The 18701-nt window shown below is 34.4% G+C and overlaps 3 protein-coding genes across 5 annotated transcripts; all 3 read left to right on the top strand.

Moving 5' to 3' along the window:
• The first annotated feature begins 87 nt into the window (after positions 1-87).
• On the top strand, positions 88-3284 carry LOC103851790 (casein kinase 1-like protein 12). Of its 3 annotated transcripts, none has more exons than XM_018656153.2 (13): positions 93-330; positions 426-466; positions 745-814; positions 890-1038; positions 1106-1201; positions 1298-1368; positions 1446-1507; positions 1937-2000; positions 2093-2177; positions 2242-2368; positions 2441-2551; positions 2624-2715; positions 2785-3284. In XM_018656153.2, the coding sequence occupies exons 1-13, from the start codon at positions 255-257 to the stop codon at positions 2995-2997; spliced, it is 1257 nt and encodes a 418-aa protein (XP_018511669.2). In that variant the 5' UTR covers positions 93-254; the 3' UTR covers positions 2998-3284. The 3 variants fall into 3 exon arrangements, with proteins under 3 accessions (XP_033141327.1, XP_018511669.2, XP_009126905.2); XM_009128657.3 differs by having other exon boundaries at positions 129-204; positions 235-330; positions 2441-2715; XM_033285436.1 differs by having other exon boundaries at positions 88-330; positions 2441-2715.
• Positions 3285-4550: 1266 nt separating this feature from the next.
• On the top strand, positions 4551-10943 carry LOC103851789 (caskin-1). The gene has a single exon (XM_009128656.3). The coding sequence runs from the start codon at positions 8953-8955 to the stop codon at positions 10549-10551; it is 1599 nt and encodes a 532-aa protein (XP_009126904.1). The 5' UTR covers positions 4551-8952; the 3' UTR covers positions 10552-10943.
• A 316-nt stretch (positions 10944-11259) lies between these two features.
• Positions 11260-17718, top strand: LOC103851788 (auxin efflux carrier component 2). The gene is made up of 9 exons (XM_009128655.2): positions 11260-13906; positions 14131-14433; positions 14835-15276; positions 15486-15746; positions 16154-16439; positions 16570-16655; positions 16735-16892; positions 17006-17082; positions 17314-17718. Exons 1-9 carry the CDS (start codon positions 13637-13639, stop codon positions 17378-17380), a joined length of 1950 nt encoding a protein of 649 aa, XP_009126903.1. The 5' UTR covers positions 11260-13636; the 3' UTR covers positions 17381-17718.
• The last annotated feature ends 983 nt before the right edge of the window (positions 17719-18701 follow it).

Raw genomic sequence — 18701 nt, 5'->3', positions numbered from 1 at the left:
AAAAAAAGTGTGACTGATAATTTATAGCCAGTGTTGTTTAATAGAGCATTGTTAACCGGGTTTCCGGTTAAATCAAACCGGATATTTGGAACCGTGTACACAACAAAGGAAAAGAAGCAAAGTTTGAGAAACGGACAGACAACATTCTCTTCCCATCAACCAAAGCGGAAGATGACAATTGGGTTTCTTACGAAAGAGAATAAAGTGGGGTTGGGGTTGAGATTATCAATTAAATTTTAGAGCTTTAGGCATCGATGGAGGCTCGTGTGGGAAACAAGTTTCGGCTCGGACGCAAAATCGGAAGCGGTTCTTTTGGAGAGATCTATCTCGGTTCTCCTCTTTTACTCAACCCTTTGTTTCAATTCAACCATGTTTTTTTTTTACATTTGTCTCAATCCCTAACATTGTATTGTGGTTTCTTTTAGGTACTCATATTCAAACACATGAAGAAGTTGCAATCAAGCTTGTGAGTTCTTTGCTTCGCTTTTACATTTGTTTCTTTTTTTTAGCATCATGTGCATGTTATTAATTGAAAAGATAAAGACAATGTATGTTGTTTACTATATACATTAAATAACATTGGCTAGAGCTTATAAACATTTTACTTGAATTAGATCCACATTGAAGATAATATGGTACATCTTTCACTAAGCTTCTTTTACCTTATGAACAATGCATGCTGGTTTGTTACTGCTAGTAGCCTTTTGTTTAAATACTCAGCGTGTTGTCTTTAATTGTTTGCAGGAAAATGCCAAGACAAAACATCCACAGCTTCTCTATGAATCCAAGTTATACAGACTTCTACAGGGCGGAAGTAATAATTCTTCTGTTTCTAATTATTTATATAAATATGACCATAGTCTCTCATGAACCTTTACCCATATGGCAGCTGGTGTTCCAAATGTCAAGTGGTTTGGTGTTGAAGGCGAGTACAATGTGCTGGTGATTGATTTACTTGGCCCTAGTCTTGAAGACTTGTTCAATTTCTGTAGCAGGAAACTTTCTCTCAAGTCCGTCCTCATGCTTGCTGATCAAATGGTACCATCTCCCTCTCTCTCTTGTCCTTACTCTTGTTCAGTGATTGACTCGGTTTTTATATATTCAGATAACCCGTGTTGAGTATTTCCATTCAAAATCTTTCCTTCACCGAGATCTCAAGCCAGACAATTTCCTCATGGGTTTAGGAAGACGTGCAAACCAGGTTTCCTTTTCACATATATATATGTTTTGTTTCTCTTCTCATTTTTACTTTACAAGTTATTAATAATCCGAATTTTGACTCCTTTTGTTTCTAAAGGTGTACATCATTGACTTTGGTCTTGCTAAGAAGTACAGGGATAACACTACTCATCAGCACATTCCTTACAGGTTAGTTAGATGATTGGATTGTAATCAATCTATGTTTCTCTTCTTCTAAACTCTTGCTGCCATTTTCTATCTTGCAGAGAAAATAAGAACCTCACTGGAACTGCAAGATACGCTAGTATGAATACTCACTTGGGAATTGGTAAGCTTTTTCCTGTTGTAATGCTCCAGACTAGGGCTGAGATTTTGAACCAAACCGAGCCAATTTTTTCGGTTAGTTCGGTTAAGAGATTTTCTTTTTTTAAAAACAATTTATGAACTATACTAAAATCTTGAACTGAACTAACCAAATTTCGTACCGTAATAACTGAACTTTTTTTGGTCTGAAAAAAAGTTTGGTTATTTCGGGTAGAAATTTGGTTAGTTTGGTTCAGGTTTTTGGTATAGTTCCTGAACCGAACCAACCAAATTTCGAATCGAACTTATCTGAAATTTTAACAAACTAAACCAAAACATAACCGAAATCAAAAATTGGGTAGGACTGTAAATTTTTTAAAAACCGAACTACTTGAACCCGCATGCTTACTCCAGAAACTGTCCTTATACTAATACCTCTTGTTATATCATACAGAACAAAGCCGAAGAGATGACTTAGAATCTCTTGGTTACATCCTCATGTACTTCCTTAAAGGAAGGTGAGTACTATCATCTTACCTACAAGCCTCATTCTTTCACTTTGTTCTTCACATTCCTTATAAAGAATGTTTTCTCGTGGTTTCCTTTTCAGTCTTCCATGGCAAGGACTTAAAGCTGGAACCAAGAAACAAAAGTATGAGAGAATCAGCGAAAAGAAAGTCTCTACATCAATCGAGGTAAACTCTCTCCATCACAAAGTCTGATCCTTAACTTGTACTTGACACAACTTGCCTCCTCCAGTCTTTATGCCGTGGCTACCCATCTGAACTCGCATCTTACTTCCACTACTGCCGCTCGCTCCGGTTTGATGATAAACCAGACTACAACTATCTCAAAAGAATATTCCGGGATCTCTTTGTCCGCGAAGGTTCTTCAATCTTTTGCCCTCCATGTTTCTCCCAAACAACACACTTTACTTTTTACACTTTCTTTACTGCAGGGTTTCAATTGGATTATGTTTTTGACTGGACCATATTAAAGTACCAAAAGTCACAGCTAACAGCTCCTCCATCACGTGGCGTCTTAACTCCTGCGGCTGGAACCAGTGCGGGTAACAGAACATCTTTAACCAATAGAATGTTTGAAAAGTTTTTTAAGCTTTGTTTTGATTTGTTTCTTGAAGGGGAGGAAGAGAGAGTGAGACCAACGATGGATTCATCAAGAAGGAGAGCCTCTGGAGCTCTTGACAACTCTGCAGCTACTAGAGCCCCTACGGTATTCAAAAAATTTTGCTCTGTTTCATTGTTTCTCTAAAAGGGTGTTGACTTTGTTTTTAATTCGCAGATGCCAAGAGAGTCACTGTTTGCACAGTCAGCAGGATCATCAAGGAGAGTAACGTCGGAGGAGCTACACTATGCAGGCGGTGGAGTAAGAAACTCTGCGGTGGTTTCAACGACAGAAGGGAAGAGATCATCTTCCACCAGGAAACAGTATGACTCCGCGATGAAAGGCATTGAGACTCTCCAAGTCTCAGACGAAAGGTTTCACCACCGTTGAACCAGAAGATAGAAAAAGAATGGTTACGTGACAGATAATAATACATTATATATATATATATATATATTTGAGTTTAAGAAATGCATTGGTGCAACCGTGATCTACAAGTTTCCTGATGCACCTGACCCGTCACTCCTGGATCCAATAAAATGGAACCACTACGATGTCTCTGCTGTTACACATTTGCTCAGGAACTACCTTAGCCAGTTTGGGAGGTAACAACTTTAAATAAATGTTAGATTTCTTATGCCAGGATCAAATTATAAATAATCTTTTTAGGTGTTCTACTAGCTGCTGCCCAACCGATTAGTTATGAAATATCATTAACTTTTCTTTTTCAAAAAAAAAAAAATATATATATCATTAACTTTTTGTAGAAACATAAACGAGTATCAGATCTAAAAGCTTGATACATGTGTTGTTAACTTGCTGTAGTCATTGTGGGATTGTCTTGACGTCAGAATGGTACGTTAAGAGTCTACAAATAAATTACGTATGAGTTATATCATTTGATCACTTTAAAAATCAAAACGTTGATCTTTTCTTAAAGCGTTTATATGTTCCAAACAAATAATACAAAATAAACTTGAAATGGCGGTGGCCTGGCCGAGTGTACAACACATTGTTGATAAGGTGGAACGTTACACAATCCAAAAATCAGGGCTTAGATCATTTATTCATTAATTCGCGTATAAGTAATACTAGATTTTGACCCGCACGCCCGTGCGGGTGTATTTTTTTTAAAAAAATATGATGTATGAAGCTATTTGCTTTTTATGTCACTATTTAGAGTTGGGCAAAAAACTCAAATTCGAAGAATCGAACCGATCCGATTCCAATCCAAATAAGTAGTACTAAATCCGAACCAGATTTGATTAAATATCTTAATTATTCAAAATTTTGGTATTTGAAGAATTGAAATCTAATCCGATCTGAACCGAATTATTTTTAATATATATAAAAACATCCAAAATATTTATGATACTTTTAAGTTCGCATAAATGCTTGAAAATATATACAAATAATTAAACGTAAATATCTTAAATAGTTAAAAAAACTAAAAACTCCAAAAATACTTAAATAATTATTAATTCTCTATCCAAATATTTAAACCAAACTTATTTAAATTGGTTATCCAAATCAGAACCAAATCCTCAAAGATCTGAATTAAACACGAAATCTCAAAAAGACCCGAAAACGAACCCGAACGCCCACCCATAATCACTATTATATATATATATATATATATGTGTGTGTTATCATAGGTTACAAAATATGTCTTATCATATAATTAATCGTATTTTATACGTACCATCAAATAAGTTTTCTTATAATTAATAATATTTTATATGTACAATCATATAAATAATCACATATATTATATTTTAAAATTTAATGTGAAATATAAAAACCATAATTTTAGTTGGTGTTTGAAATTGGGCTTTGTATTGTATTTTTATTATATATATTGAAAACATTTTTATAATAGTTACTGAAAAATATGTTAGTAAAAATCAAATTTTGAATATATGTAAATTTTTTAATTAATTTTTGATATAAATTAATTTTAAGTTATTATTTTGATTTGAATATATATATCAAGTAACATAGACCCATTATTTTTTAATATAATATAATGGACTTTCAATTTTTTTATTAGCATAAACCCATTATTTTGTTTTTCTAATTTACTATTATCCATATTTCCAAACAGTACTAATTTTTTTAACTACTATCTACATTACCAAACAATCCCATTTTGTACTTGAGTTTTAATAAGATAGATTAGGTTGAAAAGTTTGTTTAACTAATACTTCTAATTTGAAATATTCATAATGTACTAAACTACAAAAACGTTGGCTTTATAAGATATTGGAGACGAGTTTAAAGGGTTGAGAATGGATGCTGGTCCCCTTTTCTTTTTCTTCAACTTTTTGTTGGGTGATATATATCTTCTTCTTTAACTTTTTTGCTCGTTCCACTTATCGAATGTGTCAATTTTTATACTGAAGCAAAGTATGGTGCATATAAGCTATATAATGCTACCAATCGACATCTAATTCCAATATCGTTGATCTATCACTATTACAAAGCTCAGAGCATAATAACCATCTGTCTATCAACATAAACAACAGAACTTATTAATAAGGTCAAGTTCAAAAAAAAAAACTTATTAATAAGGTAATTTATCTATCGACATCTGTATAATTATCTTTCTATATCCACATCACCGACAACAAGGAAAAAGGAAATATGCACAACCAGTGCCCGTCTAACATTGAACAATGCCCTAAGCCAATTCATAAAACAATGCCCTTATATATATGTGTTGTTCAGAATCATATAATAAGAGTAAAAAAAATTAAACTTCCATAAAACAATCCAATTTCACAAAAATGTTTGTAAGATAAAATAAAATAATAGAATTAAAAAAACTCGTACCAACTCCAAACAATGTTAATACGTTACTGCTCTTGTCACAATTTGCTAGTTTTTTATAAAAATTTGGAAAATAATAAATTAGCCACGTAGCTTGTCAATACGAAAACGATGATAACAAAACTAAAGCAATATAAACTAAACTGGGGGCACCATGAAACGAAAGAGAAAAGAAAACAAGAATTTTTTAATTATGGTTTTAATTATAATTTAAAATAAAAACTTACTAATAACTATTTAATAATATATTTAACTACTATAATTGTTAATAAAATGTTTATTAATATTGTTAAAAGATCCAACAAACGTTATTCTGATTTGTTATGCCCACAGGTATCACTTTAACTAAAAAAAGTCTTACAAACTATAATTATTTATAAAAGAAAAAATAAAAGATACTAAAATATGTCCAAAACTTTTTTGCTGCCTTAAGCCACCGCTTCACCGGCTTATGCCAAAGGCCGGCCCTGTGCACAACACCATATTATAATCCTGATCTTGTAAAACTGAAAAGTCCAAATATTTTTTTACAAATTAATTTTCTTTGAAAAATAACTCATGTGTCAAAAGCGTAATAATACTGTTACATAGGGTAAAGATTTGTGTGTAAATTGTAATTTAGTTTTCCGGTTTCTTTTTATCAACGAATAATAGGAAGAAGAAATATGTTTAAGAGAGCAGAGACAAGACACCTCGACAAAAGTTGCGGCGGTTTGGGTTGGGATGTAGCGAGTAAAGGGTAAGTAAATACTTTACAATGATGATAACCACGCTCAAATTATTCTATCAACAGAACATGAGCATACTCTAAAGTTATTTTCCAAATGTATATGTACAAAATTTATAACTATTCATGCACTTTTTTGTACAAGCAAATATCGTACTTTAAAAATGAATAACATATAATCTATGTAGTGGCAAAGCGTTGCTCACAATTGTAAACACACACACAACACATCATATATCCATTATATCATATGGCTCTGTTCATGGAATGTTTGGAGTGTATTCATTTTCGTGTTTGGAGTTTGATCGTTTATATAGATGTTTTTCTCTTTTTTTTTTTTGGATTTTTATAATATCAACCGCATTTACGATTTTAGTTGTTTTAAAATTTTAATTTGTAATAAAACATACAACATTTTTGTCCCAAAAAGACATGTTTGCATTTTTACTTCCGATTATACTAAACAAGTGTTTGTGGGGTTTGCAAATTTACATCTAAAACAATTATTCCACATGTTTATACTTGTAATGTTTAATTTAATTACTGTAGCTTGGTTTGCAATTACAATCATGGTTAATTAATAATACAGTTCCATTATTGACGCCCAAAAGAAGACCCAGTTACTTGAGAGTTGAGACAGACTTTTTAGTCCTCTTCAAAACCTCTGTTTCTTTCTTGATTTAAAAGTGAACTTTGACATTATATCTTCATGCACAAACCACTGTCGCAAAAGATCCGTGCCGTGATATTGTTTTAGGAAAAAATAAAAATTAATGATAATAAACAACAATAACATGTCTTAGAAAACCAGTTTTGTAACTTTTGTGAATAAAATCCCGAGGTTTGGACCTCAATGATTTTTTCAATCGAAGAGGTCGATTTTTGAAACATAAAAATATATTATTTTTGAATAGTACGCCGTAATAATCTGAAATTTCATAATTAAAAAAATTGCCAAAAGAGAACAAAAAAATCAGGTTGTTGTCCCTTTATTATAAAACTAATTTTGTCCATTTTTTCTTCTTTTTACCCTTTGTATTTCTGAAAATTAATGAAATAAATAATTTTATGAATCAAAAAAATTATTAAAAATATAAACAATTAATAAAACATCCATATACACAAGCTGGTAATTTTCTTTTGTTCAAAAACTTGGTAAATAAGATTTTTAAAATACATTCTACTAAAAGTAGAATGCGTTTTCTACGAAAAATAGTATAGTAGAAAACGATTTCTAAAATAAACACGTTCATCTACTTCTTTTAGAACGCCCATTTTACTATTTACTAAATTTCTAAAAAAGAGGAATGCGCATTCTACTAATCGTAAAAGTATCCACTTTCCTTCTGAATGCATCTTCTACTTTTATAAAGTATTCTAAATTTCGGGGAATGTGTTTTCTACAATGTACTCTTATGTCTACTCAAAGTAGAAAGTGTATTCAGAATTTTTATCATTCTTCTAAACTTTTAGAAATCACCTTCTACGGAAAAGAATACCTGATTTTTTACGAAAATTAATGAAATTTCAGTTAAGGAAATATTCTAAAAATTTCCTAGAAATATTCTAACTTCCTAAAACGTGTTATGGTCGATTTTACTTGAAAAAATTAAATAAAAAACGATTATCCCTTTTGTTTTTCATCAATCTATGATTTTTTCATAGTTTTTCTTTTGATTCTTCTCAACAACTATATTTTTTTTCTTTTCTCCATTAACTTTTTTTTAATTCAAATTAAATTTTTTAAATTGTGTTTAATTAGATTAAATATAGGGTTAGTTTTGGGATTATGAAAAAAATTATACTATTAAGACAATTTTATGTTGGTTTTATACCAAGAGGACAACAACCTTATTTTTTTGTTTTCTTTTAGCAATTTTCCCAAGTTTTTTTAACGTTACTTTGTTGACTGAAGCCTAAACTAGGCATTATTTTGTAGTAAGAAAAGTTGAAGTCTTACTTTGAGCATGGATGATTTAGTAGCTATAGTAAAATAACGTGGTAAACGTGTGTTGAAATGTTATCTTGCCAAACAATATAGTACTTAGATATGTCAACGTATCAATATGCATTAGTTGAATGATTGTTTTACGTTTGTTAAGCAATTATATTATTTTTTTCTCGACGTTGCTTGTAATCAAGGGTTATCCAAGACGGGACTTAATGGCAACATCCTCTTACAAAATTTTGAAATGGAATTAATCTATCAATCATTTGAGACTGTTATATTATTAGACCATGCCACAAATTCGATTAATAGACTGTAAAAATATATTGAAAATCTAATAGGTTCGCTACTACGAGAATATATCATACCAATCTTTTGTTTTAAGGTCATTATCACATGATGTGAAACCATTTTTTTAAATTTATATTCAAAATTTCTTTTAATTTTTTCAAAAGAAAAATTATAATCTCTTTTGTCAAAACTTTTTAAGTTTTTTTCTAAATTTTATTTTGTTTTTTCATTTTTTGTATTGTTGACAAAAGAAAGTTTGATTATGAATCTATTGTGAAGCAATTCGACGACTTTTCTAGCTCAATGATTTAAAGTTAGCCTAATAATATACTTTAACAGGCTCTTTAGCGAGAGATAATTCAATACCATGACAACAATTCCTTTTAGTGTCCGTATGGCTATAATCATAATTTTGTTTTCCATATAATTGTGTTTGATAAACATACTTAAGTACTTATCAGTTATCACTATAAATACTGTTAACTCATTATTAATGTAACTGTAATAGAATCGACAATAATATCTCTATCTTCTCTCTAAATTCAAAGCTATGGAGATCAACGGCGATCAACCGCCGATGATCTGGCCGCAATTTGAATCTACTGGCTATACTCGCCGGCGATCACCGGTTCCGACGATGTTAGTTCCTTCGATGATCGGAGTGATCTCAGCGGCTATGTTTCTTCTCTTTACGACCTACGTCGTTCCTACGTTTATCTCCGTCACATCTCAGATTCTTCAGCCAGCTTCGGTGAAGAGAGGATGGGACTCCATCAACGTGGTTGTAGTACTTTTCGCGATCATCTGCGGCGTACTCGCCAGACGAAACGACGACGTATCGTCTTCTTCGTATACACACGGCCAAGAAGAAGAAAAAGGAGGAGCTGTGATAGGTGATGACGTGTACGACGCTGATAGGCTCAAGATCTACGAGAGCTTGAGTAGGTTACCGGTTACCGGAGGTTTACCGTTGAGGCGTAGTAGTAGCTCGTATCCTGATCTGAGGAATGGAGTTTTCAGGGAAACTGCTGATCGCCGGTTCCGGTTCTACGACGATCTTGGAATCGACAAGTACCGATGGGAATCAACGGTGGTGATTGACGAACAGTTTCGGAGTGTTTCTAAAACTGAAATCGAAGAATCTGAGCCTAAGGAAGTAACGGTTGATAAGTTCGTTGTAAGACCTTCTTCTTCTCCTCCGCCGCAACAACCACCGGCACCACCACCGCCTCCTCCAAGGACTCATCGGTCTGTTAGAAACAGAGATATGAAAGAAAGGTCGAAACGCAGTGACGTTAATTCTGATTCCACCACATTTAAACGAACGCTTCGGCCACCGCCGACACCACCTCCGCCGCCACCGCCTCCTCCGCCGCTGAGGACTCTTCAGAGAAGAAAGAGCAATGCGGCGAAAGAGATTAAAATGGTGTTCGCTTCTTTGTATAATCAAGGAAAGAGGAAGAAACTTCAGAAACTAAAGAGAAAAGAGAGAAGAGAATCTCCGGCGGTGGTGGAGATGGAACCACCGCAATACAGATCGACATTTCCACCACCGTCTCCGCCGCCACCTCCACCACCGCCTCCGCCTCCTCCGCGTTCGTCGGAGTCAGTGTTCTACGGATTGTTTAAAAAGGGAGTTAAGAGCAAAAAGATCCACTCCATCCCGCCGCCGCCTCCACCTCCTCCGCCGAGGAAGATTCAGTTGGATCCTCAGACACCACCACGGAGAGTGAACTCCGGTAGACCTCCGCGTTCGACGAAACAGACAAATTTAAACGAAGAGAGCTACCAAGGACCGCCGTTAACTCAGACCATACCACCTCCTCCACCGCCGCCTCCGTTTAGGGTTCCGCCGCTGAAGTTCGTGGTGAGTGGTGATTTTGCGAAGATACGGAGCAATCAGAGCTCTAGATGCAGCTCCCCTGAGCGAAAAGTGATCGACCTAGGTTGGGGTCTAGAACTCACACAATCTGACGGCGGGGAGGACAACAACGTCGCCGTGAATGGTGGCGGCGGCGGGACGGGGTTCTTCTGTCCAAGCCCGGACGTTAACGCGAAAGCGGACAACTTCATCGCCAGGCTCAGAGAAGAGTGGAGGCTCGATAAGGTCAACTCTGTCAAGAGGAGAAGGAGCATGAGTTCTGTCTAAGGCATACTTTGCAAAAACGACGTAGTTTTTCTCGTTTAAGGTTTCGTGCCATGCAAGTAACCCATAAAGCACGGTCGTACAACAAACATCTTCAAGCAAGCGAGTGGGCAAACACTTGTTGTCGGAGATGGTTTTATATGTATTGGAGAATTCGTTGTGACTCTAATCACTCGAATTTGAAGTTACCGGTAATATTGGTATTACCGGTAAAGTAAATCGGCTAGAACCGGCTGATATTTTTTCAGTTAAACCGGTTGTGTGACTTTTTTGGTTTGAGTTTCCCCGATATAAAAGTTGATTATAACTTGGTGGTGTTCGACATGTTTGTAGTTGGTATTGATGTATGTATGGCCCGTGAGATGGAAGTATAGTTGTGGGCTCTTTTTTTTTTCTTTTTTTTTTGCAAAGATTTGTTTTGATATACGGATATAGGCATTTTGGTTTTTAGATATCTTTATTTGTGTAACGAGTATCTGTTTTGAAAAACTGAAATCTATTAGTCTAGAGGTAAGTTTAAGTTCTCTTTACCACCAGATAACCATGCGTTAGTGGTTGGGTGGTTGCATGGCGTTCCAGCATCGCTAAACGAGCTGAGTTCGAATCCGACTACACTCAGATATCCTTAGCGTGTGGCCATCGGTGATTTAATGTTTCCTCGCCGAGGATCAGTCTACCGTTTTTCTTTTATCTGTTTTGAAAAAGTCATAAACAAAGTGGCAATTTCTGTAACCATGTATATTTTCTTTTGAATTAAATTATAACATTTTATTCAAAAAAAAGTAATGAGCAAAAGTTTTGATTGGTCAAGAATTAGAAAAAAGCTTCCTATCACTGATCTTTAGTTGAAAAGCAGAGCGTAAAAGGATGAACAAGATATACAGGGAAATTGTCGACAGGAACCTCTTTGGCATTGACGCATTGTCCACAGTCGTCGTTGTTGTTTCCCTTCTGGATAGAGCCTCCGTTAACCGTTTTCCACAACATCTATATATCTTAAGCTTCGATAATTTTTATGCAAAATGCATATATGTTAGGAGTTAGGACGCCAAGTGCTCTAATGTATATAGTTCTGATAAGAAAAAAGAAGTTCTGATCACTTTTCGTTTCTTTATATCATTGGCCTTGTAGGCTTGTAATTGCAGGCTTGTAATTGCGCGCGATCACGGAAGAACACAGCTAGACAAATTAGCTTCACTAAAAGTTTCTCGTAGAATCAAAGCCCAATAAACCAACGCTTATTTTGGGCTCTGTATAATACGAACTATTGTTTTATCTTTTGTTCTCTTCAAGCCTTTTTGCTAAAATCTTATTCTATATATTTTTTGTCAAAATTTTGCTCTATTTCTTTTAAGTGATTCTACTTAAAGAATGTGTTATTAGGTGATTTACCTTTTAGGATGTACTGGATCCAACTGTATATATCCTAATCAAGGTTCAACCCATGTTAAATAAGTTTCTTTAGAAGAGTAGATATTCCCAACAGAAATGAAATTCATGATTATTTAGACTCATACTAATTGATTGTTGATGTTATTAGATGATTTTAGTTATGTAAGACATGGCCTTTTCATAAGATAATTTCTTACTTACATTTGTATATCAGATTTTCGCTGAGATTAATATTCTGTTTAATCTGATATGTAAGACATGGACTTTATAAAACTGATATGGTGGTGTTGTGAATCTTCATAAGGAACGTAAAATTGTCATATGCAGAATCATACGTATATTTTTTTTTGTATATAGTTTGTAATATGACAACTAATCACTGTTTTAGAAAAAGAATATAAATATGTTTGAATATAATTTTATTTATGTTCAGAAAACTAACCGTATGTTATGCCTTTGGATAAATTTAAGTTCCATTCAGCCCAACCAAAGCGGCGTGATAAATACGTCGACGAAATATGAAAATACGACAATTAACTTATGGAAGGAAGGATGATAATTATTCATCCGGTCCAATTGCCGATGTCCTTGATCATAACTAATAAAAATCATTAAGATTTCAAATGAAAAATCATTATCTTAGACTAGTAAACATGTAAATTCCCTTTACAAAACTACAACGGTCTAAAATTAAATTATTATATTCCTAACTAAAATCAGATCTTCAATTGTTTTCTTCCTGATTAAAAATAAGATCCATACAAGAACCGCAGATCGCTCAGAAAGTGTTGTTAGATGCCATCAACACCATGTGCATGATCAACCTTCGCCGTGTCAATAGCTTACACACAATCGGTTTAACTTTTTATATATTCCATCTATAGTACTACCATATAATACTTATATAATGAAAATTTGTGTGAAAACTGAAAACTGAGAGGTGGTGTTACACGTACAAGTGGATGTGGATCCTAAATATCCAACTTATATATTTAGAATCTAACTTTTGCGTAAATATAATCTCCAGAACATTTAATTTGACTTCAGATACTTACAGACCACGAACACGAAGACAGAAGGGAAACCAATCTTCCTCACCCCTAGACAAGATTCCCTACTTCTTCATGGCTTCTTGTAGAATATAAAAAGAAAAATTTATATATTTAAGATGCAAGAGTTATAAAGTTAATACAATATATATATATATATGGTGTTTCAAAAAAAAAACAATATATATATATATAGTTTAAAAAGTTACTATACATGATTTGATTATTTAATGATCTCATGGAATACATTATCTACATTAATTCTATAAATTTGCATATCACCGAAACAAAATATAATATCAGACATATATATCCTGGACCTAGTATTACTTTTTTTCCTATGATTTAATCGTAGATTTTGACCAACTTCGAAAAGAAAAAAATGAAAGCCAATCTTGGTTAATATTTTGAATGATGTTCAAGTGTCAAACGATATATATGGACATAATTCATTGTCTGAACACGAATCTCATTATTCTACTATAAAACTGTATAGTTAACACAGACAACTCAAAACTAATATTGACTCAGTGTACTACACTTCCTCCTCCATAAATATTCCATATTATATCACCACATAAACCTCTCTTCTCTCTCTCCATCTTAATTAATCTCTTCTCTCTCTACTCGTCGTAAAATAAATCAAAATGATCACCGGCAAAGATATGTACGACGTACTAGCGGCGATGGTGCCGCTATACGTAGCTATGATGCTAGCCTATGGTTCGGTTCGGTGGTGGGGAATATTCACACCGAGCCAATGCTCCGGTATAAACCGGTTCGTTGCGGTTTTCGCGGTTCCTCTCCTCTCTTTCCATTTCATCTCCTCCAATGATCCGTATGCCATGAACTACCATTTCCTCGCCGCTGATTCTCTTCAGAAAGTCGTCATCCTCGCCGCACTCTTTCTTTGGCAGGCCAGTATCTTAATTAATGATAATAATCTCTGTGATCATATTTTATAGTATATTATAAATTATAAGCACATACATATAGTTTGGTTTTTAATGTAGGTGTGTGCTTAAATTAAGTATGTGATCATAGTTCAGTAGTAATCGTTATTATGATAGAAACTAAACTACAACTTTTTACGATATTTATTTGTATAGATGTTGATGTGTATTATGGCGATTATTTTCAGGCGTTTAGTCGGAGAGGAAGTTTAGAATGGATGATAACGCTCTTTTCTCTATCGACACTACCGAACACGTTGGTAATGGGAATCCCGTTGCTCCGGGCGATGTACGGGGACTTCTCCGGTAACCTAATGGTGCAGGTCGTGGTGCTTCAGAGTATCATCTGGTATACATTAATGCTCTTCATGTTTGAGTTCCGTGGCGCTAAGCTTCTCATCTCCGAGCAGTTCCCTGAAACGGCCGGTTCCATCACTTCTTTTCGTGTTGACTCTGATGTTGTCTCTCTCAATGGCCGTGAGCCTCTCCAGGTATGAATGTTCACACGAATGGCCTTATTATTTATATGTTGCGTAAAGTTAAGCAACCAGTTTACTCGAACTTAATTTTAAAAAGAAAACAGTTTGCTAAAACTTATTAGATAGAAATGTATAAGCAGCATTTACAGATTTATATATATAGCACCTTTAAAAACAAACCTATTATGGCGTTTTATAGTAATTTGGTAAAACATGTGAAAGTCTAATAAACTTTTTTTACTGAATAAAGTCTAATATAATCTTGATCAGCTTTGTTTGAATTATTTTTCCAGAAGTCAAACACAACGATTTTATATTCTTTTTGCCATATTCTATTAAATATACAAACTCCATCATTTTCATATATACTTCACATTACCTAAAATATGTTCTTTTTTTCATTTAATAATTAGACTGATGCGGAGATAGGTGACGACGGGAAGCTCCACGTGGTTGTCCGGAGATCAAGCGCCGCCTCATCTATGATCTCATCGTTCAATAAATCTCATGGTGGAGGACTTAACTCCTCCATGATAACGCCGCGAGCTTCAAATCTCACCGGTGTTGAGATTTATTCAGTACAATCTTCGCGAGGGCCGACGCCGAGAGCTTCGAGCTTTAACCAGACAGATTTTTACGCTATGTTTAATGCAAGCAAAGCTCCGAGCCCTCGTCACGGCTACACCAATAGCTACGGTGGCGCCGGGTCAGGTCCGGGGGGAGATGTTTACTCGCTTCAGTCGTCTAAAGGAGTGACGCCAAGAACGTCGAATTTTGATGAGGAAGTTTTGAAGGCGAAGAAAGGAGCAAGAGGAGGAAAAAACATTAGTGGTGAATTATATAACAACAATAATGGTATGATTTTTTGTCTTTATTCTTTTCCTAAACTATTAGAAAATCATCATAAACCTAAAATTTATAGTATTTTTAAGAAATTATTGGTAATTATAATTCTAAAAACAAATATGATAGAAATTCTGATATATATTGAAAAGGACAGTTTGTTTCTTGTGATGTTCTTTTTTTGTGTGCATGAGAATGTAATGTTTGAATATATGGTTCAGTTCCATCGTACCCACCACCGAACCCGATGTTCACGGGGTCAACGAGCGGAGCAAGTGGAGTCAAGAAAAAGGAAAGTGGTGGCGGAGGAGGAGGAGGAGGAGGAGGACAGAACAAGGAGATGAACATGTTCGTGTGGAGTTCGAGTGCTTCTCCGGTGTCCGAAGCCAACGCCAGGAACGCTATGACAAGGGGTGCCTCCGTCGATTTATCCACCGACCCAAAAGCTTCACTTCCTCCTCAAGAAAACCTCGCTTACAAAGGTTGATTAATCTTCCACTCATTTTTTAATTCTTAGTTTTCCCGTTTTAGATTTTCAAATTTATTAAAAAAAGAAAGGCAAATTAACGTTGCTTTTTTTTTTGTTCCTTTGGTTAAAATTTCAACCTTTTGTGTAAAATTATGATTTCATTCGATTTCTTTTTAAGAACATCATTTATAAACAAAAAATTATGATTTTCTTTTTTTTTAAGAGACTCCCTGTTCTTTTTTGTTTCTAAATCATTTTCACGAATTGCTATTCTGATTGGATTAGTTTATTGAATGTTTCATTGTCAAACTGAACTCTATATAGTCAATATATAAGTTAGTATTTTCGTCGATTGTAAACAATCATAGTCTAGTAATATATATAATTAGATATTAATTCCCAAAAACTTAATGATGACAGCGATGCATAGTCTGATTGAGAACATGACACCGGGAAGAAAAGGGCATGTGGAGATGGATCAAGACGGTAATAACGAAGGAAAGTCAGGGGTGAATTCGTCACCTTACAATGGGAAGAAAGGTAGTGACGTGGAAGACGGTGGTCCCGGCGGTCCAAGGAAACAGCAGATGCCGCCGGCGAGCGTGATGACGAGATTAATACTGATAATGGTTTGGAGAAAACTCATTCGAAACCCTAACACTTACTCTAGTCTCTTTGGCCTTGCTTGGTCCCTTGTCTCCTACAAGTAAGTCAAAATTAGAAATAACAATACTCATAGTTTATTTTTAAAAGTTGATGCGCATTATTTTGGTCCCTCCCGTTTTACATAATATACAATATGTAGTTTCCTCGATGTTGATCATTTTATGGGACAGATGGAATATAAAGATGCCAACCATAGTGAGTGGATCGATCGCGATACTATCTGATGCTGGTCTTGGCATGGCTATGTTTAGTCTTGGTATGAAGTTTTTTTTTGGTAATGTTAGAGAAACGTATATGAAGTTTTATACTCATTATTTATAGTTCTTGATATACAGGTCTATTTATGGCATTGCAACCAAAGATAATAGCATGCGGAAAATCAGTGGCAGTCTTCGCGATGGCCGTAAGGTTCTTGACCGGACCGGCCGTGATCGCAGCCACCTCAATTGCAATTGGTCTTCGTGGCAATCTCCTCCATATCGCTATCGTTCAGGTTAATCACTAATTTTACATATTAAATTATACTTACAATTGATAGTTGTGATGTTGACATTCTTATAATAGTTTCATATATAATTATTAAGAAAAATATATATGTTTGTGAAGGCTGCTCTTCCTCAAGGAATTGTTCCTTTTGTTTTTGCCAAGGAATATAACGTCCATCCTGATATTCTCAGCACTGCGTAAGTTGTTTTTTTTCCTCTCTAATTAAAGTGCTCAACATCTGAAGTCTAACCATTTATGATTAATACCTTTTGAGAAAAAATATTTTCACAAACTTCATTTCAAAACTTCAAGATTTTTTTTTGCTCAAGTTATAAGATAATATATTCCCAAAAAATATATTTTTTTATCAAATATTCCAAAAATATTAAAATGTTCATTCTGTAAGTTAACTCTATATTGATTTGCAGGGTTATATTCGGAATGCTGGTTGCTTTGCCTGTAACAGTGCTATACTACGTTCTTTTGGGTATTTAAGTTATAATCAAGACGTAATGGCAAATTAAAGGTGATTTTTAAAAAAATTACTAAGAAAAGAAAGGAGACTAATTCCAGTTCAGGCTTAGGTGGATGGACTATGCCATGTCGTATTAATTAATTTATAGCAGACGATATAATAGATATTTTAGTTAGTTTTGTTATAATTTATACGCACATGCATGTACGTGACTCTTTGTAATTTTTATTACATTAATTAAAATTTGGGATTTTTGCAAAATTGACCTACAACTTAAAGTCAAACACAAAACTAACCTCCCTTTTTTTTGAAAATTGGTTTTGCCCTATTCACCCCACAAGTTCATATAATTTACGAAAATGCCATCAATTTTTTTTTTCTTTTTTTTTTCGAAAATGACATTTTTACTCTCTCACCCTCATCATCTTCAAGTAATTACAAGATTGCCATTGTCATCAATACCACAACCACCATGAACAACCAATTTGAAGCTCTTAATGCTCCCAAAATCGATTTACCCTTCTTCTTTTTCCATTCTTGTGAACTAAACACAACATATCTCTCAATTTCTCTCCACAATGAGCTAAAAAAACCCAAGATTTTGATTCTAAATTTTTTATGGTTCATAGAGTCATAGAAGCTAACAATTATGGGTGGGTGACTTTCGTTTGTGATTCTGTGTGCTTGGAGAAGCCTTATGTATGCTAAGGAACTTATCTCACCAATTTAAGGTATGACATCGAGTTTTTTTCCAGATCTGTTCGTCAGACGACTTACTTGGGAAGTCGTCTGGCTGTAGACGACTTACCTTTCAGTCGTCTGGCTGTAGACGACTTACCTGGAAGTCGTCTGGTCAACGCAGAGGTTATTTTTACAATTGACTTTGAAATCTGTAACCTGAGACGACTGAAAGTTAAGTCGTCTACTATTGTTTGGATTCAAAAAAAATTCCAAAGAACCTAGACGACTTACATTTCAGTCGTCATAGGTTAGTTTTGCATTTGACTGGATAATTTCAGAAGTTTGACTTCCCCAGACGACTTACATTTCAGTTGTCTGGCGAAAATTAAAATAATAATATTTTTTTAAAAGTAGACGACTTAAAGTTAAGTCGTCATAGGTTAGTTTTGCAATTGAAAAAAAAAACTTCAAGATTTAATTATACACAGACGACTTATAATTCAGTCGTCCACCAGACGACTTAATTGTAAGTCGTCCAGGACTTTTTTCCGAGATTCTGGTCAAACCTCGTAAATCCTAGACGACTTACATTTCAGTCGTCTCGTGGACGACTGAATTATAAGTCGTCTGTATATAATTAAATCTTGAAGTTTTTTTTTT

Source organism: Brassica rapa, chromosome A02 (assembly GCF_000309985.2).
Source record: "Brassica rapa cultivar Chiifu-401-42 chromosome A02, CAAS_Brap_v3.01, whole genome shotgun sequence".
NCBI lineage: Eukaryota > Viridiplantae > Streptophyta > Magnoliopsida > Brassicales > Brassicaceae > Brassica > Brassica rapa.
This window is presented reverse-complemented; position numbering and strand designations above follow the sequence as displayed.

Excerpts from the sequence above, each read along its gene's own strand:
- LOC103851790 (XM_033285436.1), top strand. The coding sequence starts at position 255 with ATGGAGGCTCGTGTGGGAAACAAGTTTCGGCTCGGACGCAAAATCGGA. Across the intron at positions 467-744 it reads AAGAAGTTGCAATCAAGCTT|GAAAATGCCAAGACAAAACA; the intron begins GTGAGTTCTTTG and ends AATTGTTTGCAG. Across the intron at positions 1,508-1,936 it reads GAATACTCACTTGGGAATTG|AACAAAGCCGAAGAGATGAC; the intron begins GTAAGCTTTTTC and ends TATATCATACAG.
- LOC103851789 (XM_009128656.3), top strand. The coding sequence starts at position 8,953 with ATGGAGATCAACGGCGATCAACCGCCGATGATCTGGCCGCAATTTGAA.
- LOC103851788 (XM_009128655.2), top strand. The coding sequence starts at position 13,637 with ATGATCACCGGCAAAGATATGTACGACGTACTAGCGGCGATGGTGCCG. Across the intron at positions 15,277-15,485 it reads ATTATATAACAACAATAATG|TTCCATCGTACCCACCACCG; the intron begins GTATGATTTTTT and ends TATATGGTTCAG. Across the intron at positions 16,440-16,569 it reads TGGTCCCTTGTCTCCTACAA|ATGGAATATAAAGATGCCAA; the intron begins GTAAGTCAAAAT and ends TTTATGGGACAG.